Source organism: Podospora bellae-mahoneyi, chromosome 7, assembly GCF_035222275.1.
Source record: "Podospora bellae-mahoneyi strain CBS 112042 chromosome 7, whole genome shotgun sequence".
NCBI classification, from domain to species: domain Eukaryota; kingdom Fungi; phylum Ascomycota; class Sordariomycetes; order Sordariales; family Podosporaceae; genus Podospora; species Podospora bellae-mahoneyi.
The window spans coordinates 3,086,815-3,102,709 of NC_085886.1; the positions used below are offsets into that span (position 1 = coordinate 3,086,815).

Below are 15,895 nucleotides of genomic sequence, written 5' to 3' on the forward strand. Positions count from 1 at the left end.
CCACATAGATATCAATAGCCTCCCCAATTCCACTCTTCTAATGCCAACACCATTCAAACAGCCCTACAGACCAACAAGCCCGGCCTGTTTCTTAGTCTCCTCACTAGTTTGGCCGTTCTCGGTCTGGGCTTCACGGACATAACAATTCCGGTATTTTTTGCTCACCGGCGGTCAACATCGCCGAGCATCGGATGTTGTGGAGAGAGGTTGAAGTGTCACGGGATTCGGCCGGCAGCCGACCTAGCGGCAAGGAAGGTTTTTGCCATGTGCTCTTGTTCAGTAGAAAAGGTGGCTAGCATCGGTGAGCAACGCGGATCAGTTCCGTCCATATCTGACCAGCGTACTCCGGGTTTTTTTGTCCAAATATATATATATATATATATATAAAATATAAAACCCCCCCCCAAAAAAAAGTCGCTGTTTTTCTCGCCTCCTCCAAAAACCTCCAACCACTAAACCATGATGATGTAATGTAACTCTGCCGAAAAGCTGGGGGGCAAAGAATCCGATTGTTCAGCACAGCAGGTGTGCACCCCATAAGCCCATTGCAGAACACTCTCCCCTCACGGTGATACCGAACTGTTGATTACTGAGCCAACAATAAATAAATAAACGGTTACCTTCATTTCTTCGACATATACGCAGCTTGTCCAACTGTCATCTCATCAAAAAAATATATCAAGAGTCAAAGCAAAGCTTTCCGTGGCTTGTTCCCACTTTCCTTCAGCAATGCAGGGGTTCCCCGCCCTCCGCCCCTCCCCATTTTCTGACAGGTTCGTTTTCAAGCCCGTTCCAACTGCGGGGAAAAGAACACTGTCCCCAAAATGCCAAGACGTCATCAGTGTTTGTTTCCCCTCACTTTGATAAACCAGCCGTTGAAGGTCTCATCACAGATCAAGAAGAAAAAAGTGTTGATATGAGAATCCGTTTGTATTTTACACGTCCCCCTGCCATTCCCTACAGAGCAACCCTCTCATTTGCTGGCTTTGTCCATTGCTACACACACACACACACACACACACACGCGCACGCACACACACACATACATACACTCACTCCCTCTCCCCACCCACCCAGTTTTATACCTCTCCCTCCCCAACCCCCCCCCAACCCCCTTTTAACCCCCCTCTCATAAAACGAAAAAGACAATTCATCCATCATCATATTCTTTCACCATGATGACAACAATAACAACAATAACAACAAGGAAAAAGATTCGTAAAATATAATCATAAACCTCTTGAAAAAAAGAAAAAAAACCATGTTCAAAAGGGGTGTGTGTCTGTGTGTTGTCGTGTGTGTAGAATAAAAATAAAAAAGGGTAAATAACAACAACAACAACAGCAACAACAACAACACCAAACAATCATAATAAGCCAACACACTCCTGGGTATCCTGGATCGCAAAACCGTTGCCGCACCAAGACACCTCGCTATCTTCCCACCCCCCAATCCCCATTCCCATCCCCGTCACCGAATCCTTCCCCCCACCACACATCACACACAGCTCCACCAAATCTACCACCAAAAGCCAACTGTTTATACCACACACACCCCCCGTTCTTCCAACACTTTGTATACAAAACCACCGTCCAATTTTCCCTCTTTACACCACAAATACAACACACTAACACACACACACACACACACACACACACACACACACACACACACACACACACACACACACACACGCACACATACAAAAAACAATTGTAATAAACAAACCAGAAACCCACCCGGACAAAGACCCAATTCATAAACAATCGTTTGCCGTCATCATTAGAAATGAACCCCATCCCGACCAACTAGGTAAGCCGTAACCGAGCCCGTTTGTGTGTGGAGTTGCGCAGATCTCCCGTACCCTTCTTCTCCACCCTTTCTTTAATCATTGTTGCTACGTCTCTTGCGGTTCCGTATTCGTACCCTGCTGTGGTGCCGCCGGCAACGGGGGAACAACCGGAGGAGGAGCCGGAGCGGGGACGCCGCCGCTGCCAGCCACGTTGTTACCCTCCTCCTCTGCCCGCTTAAGATCCAGACTCTTCCCTCTCGAAGACGACAAAAGGCTGGAACCAATCGAAACCGTCCTCTCGCCACCAGGCGGCGACTTGGCCCTGCGCTGCTCGACATTCTCCTTGTGCTCACGGTACTTGTTCTTGATCCAGCTCGAGATCTTATCTTTACCACCACTTCCGCCGCCTTCGCCTGAAGACACTTCGCCGCTGGCAATGGCCCGATCGAGGGAGTCGCCCGTCATGCTCTGCCTCCCCTTGTAACCCGAGCTTCCGATCGACGTGGTGCTGGTTTCGGCGTTGGAATGCGTTCCGAGCAGCCGGGGAGAGGATAGCGGGGGGTAAGACGGGCCCGTGTCCTCCTTTTTCCGGGACAGACGCCATCTCTTCTTTTGGCTCTTTTCTCCCGACTCAGGACTGGTCACTTCTGACGTCACAGCCGTCAGCTCATCCACCTGGTCCATGTCCGAGCTCTCGTTGAACGAGCTGTTCAGTGACGTCGGCGGGGACTTTTTCGATTTCAAGGTGTTTTCTGCATCGTTGGGCGTCAAAAGAGTGTGGTGTTGAGTTTCTGCATCGGCAACCGTAGGCTGAGGCGCTGGAGGTGCTGGCGCCTGTGGCGTCGTGTCAGATGCTGTTTCCGACTTTGGCTCAGCTGGAGCATCTCCCGGAATGGCAAGCTTGGACCCAGAAGAGATTGTCTCCAGAGGATTGGGTGTTTCGGTGTTTGGTGACGCGGCTGCGGAGTGCGACAGTGATGCTTGTGAGCTGTGTGCGCTGGGGTTGGCGCTACCTGGCATCCTTTTCTTCCTCAGCTTGTTTGGCTTTCCACCTTCACCGTCGCTTGTGGCAATCCGTTGGAACAAAATTGGCAGCTTCCGTTCCTTGGATGGTGTCGTGACTTCAGGAACAGGGGAGATGGGCTCGAGCAACTTCTCCTGACCTGGCACAGCCAGGTTTGGTAGCGGGACGGCTAGATGTTCGGGTCGTGGCCCGCTTGGTGCCGTGGTTTCCGGTACTGGTACCGGTACCGGCGCTGGCGGTAATTGCGTGTTTGCTTCCGTCTCTTCCGGCGTAGCAACTTCTTCTAGCACCGCTGGGGGAGGTATGACTGCGGTGGTAGGAGGAGCCACCGGCGTCAGTGGACTGACAACTGCCTCCCCGCGATTACCAAACCTGCCAGCCTGCAGTGCTGGGGACTTCTTTGATGGGACAGTATTGCTCCTGTTGAGTCCACCGGTCGGGGTGGTGGCAACAGCTGGGCTCGCAGGACTCGGGGCGCCGTTGGAGGCCATGGAACGTCTTGAAGAGGTCGACTTGTTCCTACGAATCGACCCATTCTTTCGGACACTCTCGGCTCCGGCGCTCGCGGTCGAAGCAGACCGATGAACCCCAGACTTCCTGTTGGGAGTATGCGGAGGCTTGGGGTTCTGCACTTGCTGAGCCGTCTTCTCGTCCAATCCTGTGCCTTGCATGCCAATGAGGAAATGATCCTGGTTTTCGATGAGGAAAATGATGACGAGTTGGTTCAGCCGGTACTCTTCAGGCGCCATCGCATGGTGAGGATGGGAAAGCATGCCGGGTTGAAAGATGGCAGCCAGATTCTGCGAATTCATCCTGTTCTGGTCCGACTTGGCCGCAAAGACCGCAAGCAAATCCAGGATGTATAACAGAAGCTGGCGGTTGAGGGGCGGTAATTCCGTAATGAGCTGTTGGTACCTCCTGATGGCGGCGTCCATATCGAACGTCTCGACGAATTGCGGCCCTTCGGCCTCACCGGCGCCCGGCCTCGTGGCCCCTCTCAGAGGTTCCCGGAATTTCTCGTAAAGATCCAGGGGCACGACCGGCTCGGGGAGATCGTTCAGGTATCGGCGAAGCACATTGGCGGCGTCGTGAACCGTGTAGCCGTCCCAGACGAGACCTTTGCCGTACCTATCGGGCGAGTCAAAGATGTTCTTGAGCTCCTTGATTCGCTTCTCAGACCCGCTGAGGCGAAAGATGCCCTCAATTTCAGTGGCTTCAACGTCATGTTAGTTCTCACACCCAGTTACAAAAGCCCGGCTTTCTTCCATCCCGATTACAGTACACAACGGGACACGCACCTCTCTCCTTCAAGAAAATACCACATTTTGCTACCACGATCGGCACATAACCATAGATGTAGCTCTTGCCGTCCTCGTCGACGAGCGAGATGGCGACGTTGGCATACGTGATGCTCTGCCGGAGGGGAACACCAAAGATGCCTTGGGGACGGGCTTGGTCTGCGACTATTAGTTTCGGTCCGGCTCGGCACAACGGTTTTGGGCACGATCCTCTCGCGAATCTCCTGAGGCGCCAGGTTAGGATGCGGGCGATGGCATCCAACTTGGGCACCTCTGGTCGCTTCGGTCTCTCGGGCAGCGGCGGGCTCATGTTTGCACTTGCTAAATGAACTGCTCGCCTCTCTTCTTCTAGCACAATGTTCTGGAGCAGGACTGCGGCGGACGGAAGTTCTTTATACAATCCCTCCATGTCCTCCGCAAATATGGGTCTCCTTCCGGGCTGCTTGGATCTGGTGTTACAGGACGGGGTGGACAAGGTTGCGTTACCATTTGCTTCCTGGTGCTTGGAAGGGAGTTTGAAACCTTTCCACCAAGACTTGAGATCACGCTTGCTGGGCGGAGAAACAGCAGATGACAGCTGGGTGGGAGCCGCGGGGGTGGAGGGCGTATGCTGGTGGTGGTGCTGATGTTGATGATGATGTTGGGAGGGCTGCTGCTGCTGCTGCTGGGAAGCAACAGGCGGGTGTGGTGCTGGTAGTGCGGCGGACGTCATGGCTGTGTGTCGGCGCGTAAGCTGGCAACTGAATCAGTGCCACAGCACTGGCGAGGCTGAGGGCTCTGCCTTGGAGTTCGCCAGGTTCAACGTGGGATGTGGAGGGAAATCAGAAATCCAGATCGTGATGCTTGCTATGCTTGCTGGCGGGACCAAAACAACCAAAAACGGCGAGACGGGTGTGGGCAGGTGCCAAAACAATTATGCGCGTGGGGCGAAGTTGTATGGAGTTGTCGGTAGGGGTTCTGCGACGCGTGATGGTGGTTGACTTGGACTTGTTACTGCCCGTTGCTGCTGCGGCGGCGGCTGGCTGGGCCCCGTTCTTTTGTAGAAGTGGTAGTCGGCAAGGACGGCGGATGGATTCGAGTGATTCGAGCTCGGTCGGGGACACATTCGAAGGACGGTCGACGGTCGGCGATATGTCGCGCGGGGAGGGGAGGGAGGGTATTCGCTGTGCGGACGAGACGGAGGGCGTGTCGTGTTTGCAGAGGTGAGTTTGATTAAATGGACCCGGTGTGCGACGCAGGAGGGAGGGACGGCCGGTTGCTTTTCAAGACTGCCCCGGGGGAACACTTGGGCAGAATGAACAGGGGACAGGAGCTTTCCCCCAGCGACCTGCCCCAGAACCAGCCCACAGTGCCAAGTCTGTCCCCGCACGGACCTTGGCGTCAGGACGATGTTTTCTCAACGGTGTTCCGTACGTAACCCCCAGCCTGGAGCGAGTCAAGTTGTTTTTCTTGCAAGAGTAAACATTGGAGAGTACACGTATTTGGAGATCGTTTCTTCATTTCCATTACCCGCCACGGTAGATTACCTAGATTCCCGGTTACACTACACGTGGAGAGTCTGAGGTGCCACGGATCGTTTGCTTAAGAATACAGCGCCGTGCCCGCAACCAAGACAAGAAAATCACAAAGGATGGCAGACTCCGACTTGGCCAGGCCCTCCCCCAAGACTGCGGCTGCCAGGGACGTGGTTCTTTGGAGGCTCGATTCTGGATTCCGGACAATGGATCAAAGTGGACAGCCCTGTCCGTCCGTGCCCCAGCTCTTTTTTAAGCCCCCAAGTCATAGCCGTCCCGGGAGGGGTTTTGATTCTGGCCGGCGACCACCTGGCCATTTGTTTCTCGATGGGTTTGCTCGCGGGAATAGCATTACAGAAGGGGGAATGACCACAGAGATCTTCACCGCAGATCCCGGCATTTGATACGGCTATAATAACCACTATGCTACCATCGTGAACGAAACGCTCTCAACAGTCAAAAATGCTACCCCTCCATTTCAACGCTCAGCTGCCCAGCTGGCCCCCCTCCTCCGTCCCCCGAAGTCGAGCTCCCCCGGTCCCTGCCGCAGCACACGCTTGTCGCACCAGCCTCTGCCTCGGCCCTCACAAGACATGTCAAACCTGGCCTGGCGTGGTGGGACTTTGAGACCTTGCTCAGAATTACAGCACACTTGCTTTCCCAGAACAGGATTCACCATCTGCAAGTCGACAGGAAGATCTTGTCCATCTTTGGGGGGTCGCTTATGGCGCACGAAATCAGTCCAATCGTGGAAGCGATGCCATGGAAGTTGTCCCTGAATTGCTACTCTCAGCAACAGCTGAAGCCTGGAAGAAGGAGCCATCTATCTATTCTATCTAAACCCATATCGAGAGATGGGACTAATGACGTATGTAGGGTTCACTGCAGCAATAGACAACTTCTAGACTGTGGTTTCTCAACAGCCGCTGCCGCGACGTGCATCTGCTTGTTTGATGGTGCATTTTGAGCTTTTTATGAATCAACAATGCAAATAAATAAAAAATAAAAAAAAATAAAAGGTCTTTCGTCTCCGGGGAGTCTTTTGTTTTCGCTCATTGTTATTTTGTCCGCCGGGAACCAATTCCAGCCTTTCCCAACTTTTGGAGCGCCAAACCGGTCCACTGGAAAACGGAGATTGACGGCGGCTTTTTCTTCCCTTGCTGGCCACGCGATATATTTTTCCAAATATAGCACAGCGGTGTCTCTGGGGAGTTCGTCATCCTTTTTGCCCCTCCTTCATCACTTTGTTATGTGAATGAAATCCTTCTTGACAGCGTCCACTAGAGCTTGCCTGCAGTTATTCACCAAGTATGCGGCTGCAATTGGCTTGTCGTCAGCTGACCCTGCATGAAAAATATCGAGCAAGAAAGCCTCTCCCCATCGCGATGTGTTGTTCAGCTCTTCGATTTGGGGAACTGCTCGATCCTGCAGGGATCCATTAGCGCAAACTCCCTCCGCCGCCGCCGCCGGCAACAGACGCAATAACGCTGACGATCTATAGCAGGTTTGCAACCTCCCTCGCCGGCGGGTAAGGTAGGCCTGGAGAAACCAGGCGCCAGATGCGGCCGAGGATGATGGTGGCCTCCTATAGCCTCCCCAGAGTTCTGGGTCGTTGGTTTCCAGCGGGTTTGATTCGCGACGGGCTGGTTATGGTCGACCCCATCATCCGCCATTCTGGGGGTCATGTGCACCCGCTTGAATTTCAACACAGTGCGGCAGATGCTTGGTGGTACCTTACAGGTCACATTTTGTATTTTTACAAGAAACTCTGGAACCTCAACTCCAGAGCATCCAGACCCCGCAATATAGCTAGGTAATCAATATTCTTCCTTCTTCCAGACCAGAAGCAAAAGCGCTTGGTTCATCTCTCAGCCCTCTCGAGTGATACGAGCTCTCTCTGCCAACGTCATAGGTCGTTCTTCTTTCAGCTTGCTGCTGGCGCCTTTGGGGCATCTCTGATTGGCCATCCCTACATCTCCATCTAGATATGCGGGCCAAGTCTGTGCCAGAAAGGGGATTCTCCAGAAGAAAACACCGGCTTAAGATATTCGCGGATGTTCAACACGTTGACTAAGAGACCACCAAACATGATGAATAGCCCAGCGGATATGCTCAAGAGAAGCCTACCTCAACACAAAGTCATCCAGATGCAGGGAAACTCCAGCCTCATATCTATCCACACATAGTGGACTCCACATCCCCTCTCATTGTACACAACCCAACTCCCCAATTCACTCACCGCTCTTGCCCCATTAACCGAAAAACTCCCCCAAAAAATGCTAATTTATTTTTTGAAACATCCCCATATGGTGAAAGATTCCTGTTGCTGTGAACCCACCTCCCCGGCCTGCCGGCTCGGCTTCGGCACAACCCGCTCCCCTTCGTCATAGGACAAACGCTGCGCACAGACCATTTTTAACAGTCCCAAGGCACGGAAATTTCTTATCGGCGATAAGACCTGGTGGAAGCTCAGTCTCAATCGACATCATCGCTGCCTACCATCGTCAAACTACCACAACCACCACAAACACACAACCCACACAACCAAAATGGACGGGTATGTCCCTTCCCTCCCCCGCTCCCCCTTCCTTTCCCCTCAGCCCCGCAAGAATGCCGCTAATAAAGATGTGAAAAGCCTCACAAACTCCGAACAGCAAATCCTCGCCGACCGCATCCAAAAGCGGCAGATGAAGCAGTTTATGGGCGTACGTTCCCCCCTTCCCAAGAGGGTGTAGTAGTAGTAGTAGTAGTAGTAGTAGTAGTAGTAGTAGTAGGAGTAGTGGTGGTAATAGTAGTAGTGGTGGTGGTGGTGGTGGTGTTGGTATTCGTATGGAATGGGGGCCTCTTCGCTGACGCTGAGAATACGTACAGATCTTCGGCAACCTAGTAGACTCCTGCTTCACCTCCTGCGTCGACGACTTCCAGTCCAAAGCCCTTTCCGGCCGCGAGACCGGCTGCCTGTCCCGCTGCGTCTCCAAGTGGATGGCGACCAACGAACGGATGGGCGAGCGGTTCGCCGAGCTGAATGCTGCTGAGATGGAGAGGCAGCAGAGGGGGGGTCGTTGAACTACACCACACCATACCCACACGACACAATGTAAAACACAAGGGGTGGGGGGCAGGGCAATATCACTGTTTTGGTGTGGGGAGGAAGGGGGGGGAGGGTGGGAACGCAAAGGGGGGGCTGGGATAGATGGTGGAGGGGGGCAAATATCCCGTGTAACAATATGGAATTGATGCCTTGTTGTTGGTTGGCGAAATCATGTTTTGAGTATTCTATCAAGTCGATACAAGGAATGATGATTGAGGGTAATAGAGTGGAAAGGGAGGGGAAAAAAACACTCTGTTCAGATATCAACCAACCACTTGCTCTGGAACGTGACACAACTCCCTAACCCTCGAACAATCGGTTAAAAGAACAGCTGCTGCAAAAGCAACAGAGCCAAGTGATACCAGAATGGATAATAGGGAGACCTTGACCATATCACAAACTCACCAACACCATCACAAAACTGTTCTCATGCTTCTCAATTCCCCCCCTCTGCCACCCCTCCCTCTCTCAAAAGTAACTAAAGATGCAAAACGCCATGCCAGAGTCCCCTTCTCACCCCTCATACGCTCTTTGTTTTCCGCTTCGGCAACAAACAAACTCTCTCTAAACGCCCTTATCCAAAAACATAAACCCTCTCCCCCAAAAAGAATCCACCAAAAAAAATATATGTACAACCCACCACCCCCTTCTTACTACCCACCACCACAACAACAACAACATCTCTACTCAACATCAAATCTCACTCACTCATCATCAGGCGGTTCCGTTCAAAAAACAAATAAATAATTGTCGACAAAATACACCCCACCACCACCGCAAGAGGATCAGAAACCTAATTATCCTCCTCCTCCGTGTCCGTGTTCGTATCACTGGTATCATCACTCTCCTCGTCCGTCCCGCTCTCCTCGTCGCTGTCCTCCTCGTCGCTCTCCTTCACCACCTTCTTCTTGGGCTTTGGTGGCGCACCACCCTTGGCGGCGTGCATGATACCCGCCAGAGAATCTGTCTTCACATTAGCATCAGATACCTCCAGGGCAATAGACTGTAACATACCCTCTTCCGGTTCGCTAATCTCATCCTCCACCACCTGCTCCATCTCGGCAGCCTTGCTCGCCTCCTCCACAATCAGCGTCACCTCCATCTTGGTGTCAAACCCAACATAGCTGTCGCAAACCACATGCATCACAAAAGTGTAGTGCCCCGCCTGTGGTGGCGCCTGGAACTGCGCCTTCAGGGTCTGCATCGCAAAAGTAGGCGTCTTGCCATCCGCCTCAAAGATCGGCTTGTCAAACTGCGCAAAGGTAAATGGTGGCACCGCCACACGGCCTTGCTTCGAGTCTGTGAGGAAAACGTGCCACCTTGGAGAGTGGTCGCGCGCAAAGTATGGGGACGCAGCCAATGGCGCAGAGATGGGCTCGTCAGGGGTCTCCTCGTAAATGGGTTTACCCTTCTCGTCCTTGCCAATCTGCTTCTTGGCCTTGCGGCCGAGGATGGCGTCAAGGTCGTCTTCGGCTGGGTCGATATCCTCGAGATCCAATGGCTCAATTTCGGGCACGTTTTCGCTGCCTGGTGGCACGAAGCGGCCCTTGACGACGAGTGTGACGAGAGAAGAGGGGAGAATAAACTTTTCACCAGTAACCTTGAAGTATGCCTTGGCGACGCGGAAGAAGGGTAGCTGCTTAGCAACAGAGACGGCTTCGCGGTATTGCTCATCAGTAAGAAGACCCTTGCCGACAACCAGGCTGCGGCGCTTAGCGTCCGGCCTGTCCATAAAGTCCTGCACGTTGGTGTGAACCTTGGAGTCGCCATCGACAGCCTTGACAGTCGCTGGAGTAAAGTGAGGAAGCTGGAGAAGGGGCGAAGATTTTGGTGGGAGAGCCTGAATGAGGAGCTGGCTGGCGTAGTATGAAGACAGGAGAGGAGCCGTGTTCATGTAGGCAAGAGAGATGGCGGTAAAAGACTTGTTGAGAGCTTCGGCAATTGGGGCGACGGCGAACTTCGCCTTCTCCAAGATGGGGTCGTCAAGCTCGACGCGTCCGAGGTAGGCCCAGAGAAGAGCCAAGGCCTTGCGTTGGGGGCCACTTTCGAGATCCTCCAACTTCTCCTTGTCCTTGACAGAAAGACCGCCAGCGAGAGGAGAGAGCTCGCCCTCGGCAAGAATTCTGGACTCAACCTTGGACAAGCCAGAATCGGCCTTGTCGCCCCTGAACAGCTCGTCGTATTCCTGACCCGTGCTGAGGGCGCCAATGACGCCGCCCTCGTCGATGTTGTCCTTGTATTCCCTGAACAGCCGGTTGGCGCTCTCCATGAGAACGCCCTCCTTGGACCGTCTAAGCGTCCCGTACCACCATGACCCAACCAGGTATGGCAACAGAATACCAAAGAGCGCAGAGTACAGAAGCACAACATACTTGCCATTGCCGTTAGACACAATGGCCTTTGGCAAAGCAATGTTGATGCTATAACCCTGCTTGCCATCAGGGTTACCATACTGGATATAGTTGTTGCGCACCTCCTCGTCGGTCAAGGCCTGGTGGGCCTTGGTGATCTCGACGTAGCGGGCATTGAGATCGTCCATGGTCTCGTTCTTGGAAGCATCAGGCTTGATCTTGTCGGGGTGGAACTTGAGGGACAGCTTCCTGTAGGCGCTCTTGATCTGCTTCTCGGTGGCCGACTCGGAGATGCCGAGAATGTCATATGGGTTCCATAGCTTCTGCGTTGGCGTCTCGGTGTTCTGGATGAGGACGAGCATGTAGCCCATGACAACCCAGCCGACGGCCACGGCGATGATGAGCCATAGCTTGCGGTCCTTGCGCTTCTCCTTCTTGCGTAATGAGTCGACAACATCGGTGTGTTTATGTTTGAAGCTTGTCCGAATGCGCGGGAACGAGGCGGCGGGGTCTCGCGACCTCTTGACGAGGATGTATGTAAGTGGGAGGGTGATGATGAGCGTAAGGGTAAAGACGAAGAAGGGCCAGAGGTAGCCCTCCTCGTCGTAGGCGTAGTCGGTGCTCATGTCGGCGGTTCTGCCGAGTGGGCACGACTAGGTTAAGCTGGTTGTCGCAATCTGGTTGCTGTTGTTTTCTCGGGAGGGTCGTGAAGTATCAAGCTGCCAACAAGGTAGGTGTCCTCCGAAGGCGAGCGTGGTGTGGGCAATTGGGGGGAAGAAAAGACAAACTATGATCCAAATCCTATATTGCTACTGCACCAAGGGACAGATTGGCAAAGGTTGGAAGTCAAAGTCCATACAGCCTGAAGAGTTCGGGCGGGTGCTGGATGCAATGTGGCGGCTTCTCACAAGGTGCTGCTTGTCTGGACACTTTTTTCGGCAGCGCCTGCCCGGAAGTGAATCGTGGCCTCCAAATCCAGAGCAGGGGGTCCAAGCTCCCTGGCTGCCCCCTTGGCATCAGCCCCGCCAACTGCCCGCCCGCTTTGCCGCCTCTTGGCTCGGTGGCCATCGGTGGCTGCAACGTGACCGTCAGGTGTATAATTATGATGATGATTATATTCATATTCCTTTCCTATTTGAGCCATTTTAGAGCCAGTACCAGTGCACTACGCTGTCGCGCAAGTTGAACTTCAACATAAACTCAATAAACGCTGATCTGCTTCATCATCATAGCCAAGATCACAAGCATACAAGCTGCCCTGTCTACCCTATCTATCTGCAGTACTATGCTGAAACGAGGTATCGAGAGCAAAGAGTTCACACGCCATGAGAGGAAACCGTCAAAAAGGAAAAACTCATGATAAAATGCCATCGGGAACGCCTTCCTCCAATGATGATGATGATGATGATGATGATGATGATGATGATGATGATGATGATGATGATGATGTTGTTGTTGTTGTGATAGTATATGAAACAGACCGGTAGTCTATGCCCCCCTCCCCACCCCCGAGAAAAACGACGAGAAAAGAAAACCGTTAGACCCAATCTTTTAACCGATGGCGAGAACAACAGCACCCCGTATCCATTTCACTTGTCTAGTCCCCCGGCTCCTCACTGTGCTTCCATGTATCGCCTGACCATAATCGTACACATGTACAACACTCCAGCCGTGATCAGGAGCACAGGCAAGAGCTCCGGGGGGAGAAGCACAACAGCAGCCATTCCAGAGAGCCCAATCTGGCGCAGCTTTTCAATCCACCTATCCTGTTCGTTGTCGGCCTCGGCCCTCCACGCCGCCTTGACGCCGCTCGCCTCTGCTTCATTCGTATGTCTGCTGTCTTGTTTCTCGTCACCATCATCTTCGCTCCCGGTGTCGGCAGCGTCTCGCTCGTTGGGTTGTCAAGAGTACTGAAAGTGGTGCGGGAATCCACCTCTGCCTCCGCGAGGTTGACCGCCACCGCCGTTGAAAGCGAAGCCACCACCTGGGAAGCCACCACCGCCGCCGCCTCCAAAGGGACCACCACCGCCCATCATGGAGAAGAGAATCTCGGGGTCAATGCCGCCGTGCATGCCGCCGCCACCGCCGAACATGTCAGCCGGATCTTGCAGGTCAACGCCGCTGTCATAACGCTCACGCTTCCTATCATGCTGTTAGCAAACAAGCTTGGTTGTCAAATCCCGGGATAAAACTTACTGAGGATCACTCAGGTTCTCGTAAGCCTCGCTGATGTCCTTGAAGCGAGCCTCGGCTTGCGCATCTCCAGGGTTCTTGTCAGGATGGTGAACAATGGCAAGCTTGCGGTACGCCTTCTTGATCTCTTGTTCGGTTGCCGTCTTCTCAATCCCCAAAATCTTGTAGTAATCCTTGCGCAGCGACTTCTTGAGCTCCAGCTCGGCTCTCCTAACCTCCTTGGCAACTGTTCTGTCCTCGGGATCGAGCTCGTGGATCGCCTTCCATTCCCGGACAGCCGCCTCCCACTTCTCGGCCAGCCCCAAAGCGTTGGCCTTGGTCTTGCGAGCCTTCAGATACGAAGGGTCGAGGCTGACAGCCTTCTCACAGTCGGCAATGGCCTCATCATACTGCTTGAGCTTGATACGGCACAACGCCCGGTTTTGGTACAGCTTGGAGTTGGTGCCCTTGTTGGCAGGGTCAACCTCCAAAGCCTTGGTGTAGAGATCGAAAGCAGACTGCCACCTGCCAGCCTTGTACTCGCTGTTACCCTCCTCCTTCATCCTGTCGAGTTTCTGGACCACACGGAGCCACTTGATAGCGTCCCTGAAGTCGGGGTCGCAGTTAAGCGCCTGCCGGAAATGCTGGACAGCCTTGTCGTTCTCGCCAGTGGCATACAAAGCACGTCCACGCAGAACAAGAGCCTCAGGATCCCGGCTGTTGTTGCGAAGCAGGGACATGGCGATGTTCTGGGCCTCACCGAGAGAGTTGACGTCGCCCATCTTGAGAAGGGCCTCACCGCGCATCAGTTGCCACTTTCTTGGCTTCAGAGCGCCCATACCAAGCAACTTTTCGGCCATGTCCAGAGGGTGCAAAACCATAGAGGCGGCGGTGCCATCCCTGAGCGCTGATTGAGCAGCTCTGATATGACGGAGCATCTCCTTGGCCGGGGCCGTGTCCTTGGCTGATGGTGCTGGCTGGATCCGGCTGAAGGTAGCGATAGCCTCCTCTGGCTGGCCGGTGCTGGTGTAGATACGAGCCAAGCGCAACAAAATCTTGATGTTGTGAGGGTCTAACTCAACGGCCTTCTTGCAGTCTTGCAAAGCCTCAGTCCATCTGCACGCAGACATAAAGGCAGCAGCCCGGTTGCCCAGGTAGGTCGCCGAGTTTGGCTGAAGAACGACAGCTACACAGGGGGAAAAAAAAGCATTAGTCACACCCGCATCTCGACCGAAAAAAAATTGCGTTTCAGTGTTTGTTGGTGACCCACCTTTGGTATAGAACTCAATAGCATGCTTGTAATCGCCGGCCTTGAAAAACTTGTTACCATCGTTCTTGAAAGATTCTGCCTGCTCAGCCTCTGATTGCACGGGGCTGGAAGGCGACGATCGGTGAGGCGGGGGAGCGGGGACGGCCTCGTCAGCCGGAGTGGCAGCACCGTTTGTTGAGGCGTCTGTACCGTTGCTCAAAGGCACCGTGAAAGAGTTGGTGTGAGGAGGAGCGGTGGGCTTCTGCTGGCCAGAGGCAGCCGCAGCGGCGCCGCCATTCACGGGGTCCTTTTCGACGTCCATTGATTTTCTTTCGCTCAGGCCAGACAGCTCGGAAAAACGCTTGTTGCGCACCTCGGGAGGCAGGTTGAGAGGATGCTCTTCGGGGTCGATCTTCTTGCGGCGGAAGGACGACGAAGAGATGGGGTCGGTTGCGTGCCGGGCAGAAGAGCGGGAGGGTCTCGAGGATGAAGAAGATGAAGAAGGCGGCTTTGACTCGCGCGTGGGCGGCGACGTCGACCGGTGTGACTTTTTGGTCGGGGACCGGGATGAGGATGTTTTGGGGGTGGGCGCCTTTGTGGGCGAGGGAGGGTGCTGCTGTTGCTGTTGCTGCTGCTGCTGTTGGGACTCTTGGATGACGGTTTCGTAGTTTGGAGGAAGATCCTCGTAAGCGTACGGTTCCTCCTCGTCCGGGGAGTTGGGCTTCTTCGAGATTTTGGAGAAAAACTTCATTTGCAGTGGGTTCCGCAGTGGCTTAACACTAAAAACCGTCTCACCCAAGGCCCTGATTGTTATACAGTAATTCTGCCGTTGGACCCAGTCACAAAAGACAGCAACAAAAAAGATGCTGGTGACTTTTGGCAAGCTGCACCCTTTGTATCAATGCAGCGGCATCAAGGCAAAAATAGGTGAATAGGCTGGCGGCAGGTACCGGGCGTCAAGGTACACCTTTTTTTTTTTTTTTTTGGCAGGTCGGCTCAAGGGCTGTGCGGTGCAGTTGCGGCGGTGGGCGGAAGGGCGCGGGGGGGGGGGCGGGTTGAAGTGTGGGCGAAGCGGTAGTGTGGGAGCAGCCGTACAGTGAAGTTCTTCTGGTAACTGGTGGAAAACGTGGGAACCAGGAGAATACAGAAGAAAGTGGAAAAGTCAAGAGGTCGGGGATGGAGTCAAGGAGTCAAGGAGTCAAAGAGTCAGAGCCAAATGGTCTCTTCCAACTCCTGGTGGATTGATTGAAAGGGTTTAGATGATTTTCTCAGCCGTCCAAGCAAATCAAGCAAATCATGGACACATGGACGATGGAGCCCTCTCCTGTGCCCCGTTCGGGTCTCTTCCAATTCGAAGAGCCACAGGCAGAGCCAGGCATCAAGCTGGCTGGTTGGGGGCAAAAG

The 15,895-nt window shown here is 53.7% G+C and overlaps 5 protein-coding genes across 5 annotated transcripts; 2 read left to right on the top strand and 3 right to left on the bottom strand.

The window, feature by feature from the left end:
* Positions 1–1,739: 1,739 nt before the first annotated feature.
* On the bottom strand, positions 1,740–6,019 carry SAC7 (GTPase activating protein (GAP) for Rho1p). Its single transcript, XM_062882628.1, has 3 exons — positions 4,601–6,019; positions 4,115–4,486; positions 1,740–4,029 (listed from the first exon to the last, which is right to left on the bottom strand). Exons 1-3 carry the CDS (start codon positions 4,824–4,826, stop codon positions 1,898–1,900), a joined length of 2,730 nt encoding a protein of 909 aa, XP_062728691.1. The 5' UTR covers positions 4,827–6,019; the 3' UTR covers positions 1,740–1,897.
* On the top strand, positions 5,524–6,032 carry QC761_0111140 (uncharacterized protein; the record flags this gene model as incomplete). Its single annotated transcript, XM_062873221.1, has 1 exon — positions 5,524–6,032. Exon 1 carries the CDS (start codon positions 5,745–5,747, stop codon positions 6,030–6,032), a length of 288 nt encoding a protein of 95 aa, XP_062728692.1. The 5' UTR covers positions 5,524–5,744.
* Positions 6,033–8,177: 2,145 nt separating this feature from the next.
* TIM9 (protein transporter tim9) lies at positions 8,178–8,763 on the top strand (the record flags this gene model as incomplete). The annotated part of the gene is made up of 3 exons (XM_062882629.1): positions 8,178–8,185; positions 8,264–8,333; positions 8,500–8,763. The coding sequence occupies 3 exons, from the start codon at positions 8,178–8,180 to the stop codon at positions 8,692–8,694; spliced, it is 273 nt and encodes a 90-aa protein (XP_062728693.1). The 3' UTR covers positions 8,695–8,763.
* A 422-nt stretch (positions 8,764–9,185) lies between these two features.
* Positions 9,186–12,034, bottom strand: SEC63 (secretory subunit). Its single transcript, XM_062882630.1, has 2 exons — positions 9,734–12,034; positions 9,186–9,682 (listed from the first exon to the last, which is right to left on the bottom strand). The coding sequence occupies exons 1-2, from the start codon at positions 11,694–11,696 to the stop codon at positions 9,513–9,515; spliced, it is 2,133 nt and encodes a 710-aa protein (XP_062728694.1). The 5' UTR covers positions 11,697–12,034; the 3' UTR covers positions 9,186–9,512.
* Positions 12,035–12,827: 793 nt separating this feature from the next.
* Positions 12,828–15,684, bottom strand: QC761_710820 (uncharacterized protein). The gene is made up of 3 exons (XM_062882631.1): positions 14,513–15,684; positions 13,267–14,428; positions 12,828–13,212 (listed from the first exon to the last, which is right to left on the bottom strand). The coding sequence occupies exons 1-3, from the start codon at positions 15,240–15,242 to the stop codon at positions 12,972–12,974; spliced, it is 2,133 nt and encodes a 710-aa protein (XP_062728695.1). The 5' UTR covers positions 15,243–15,684; the 3' UTR covers positions 12,828–12,971.
* Between the last annotated feature and the right edge of the window lie 211 nt (positions 15,685–15,895).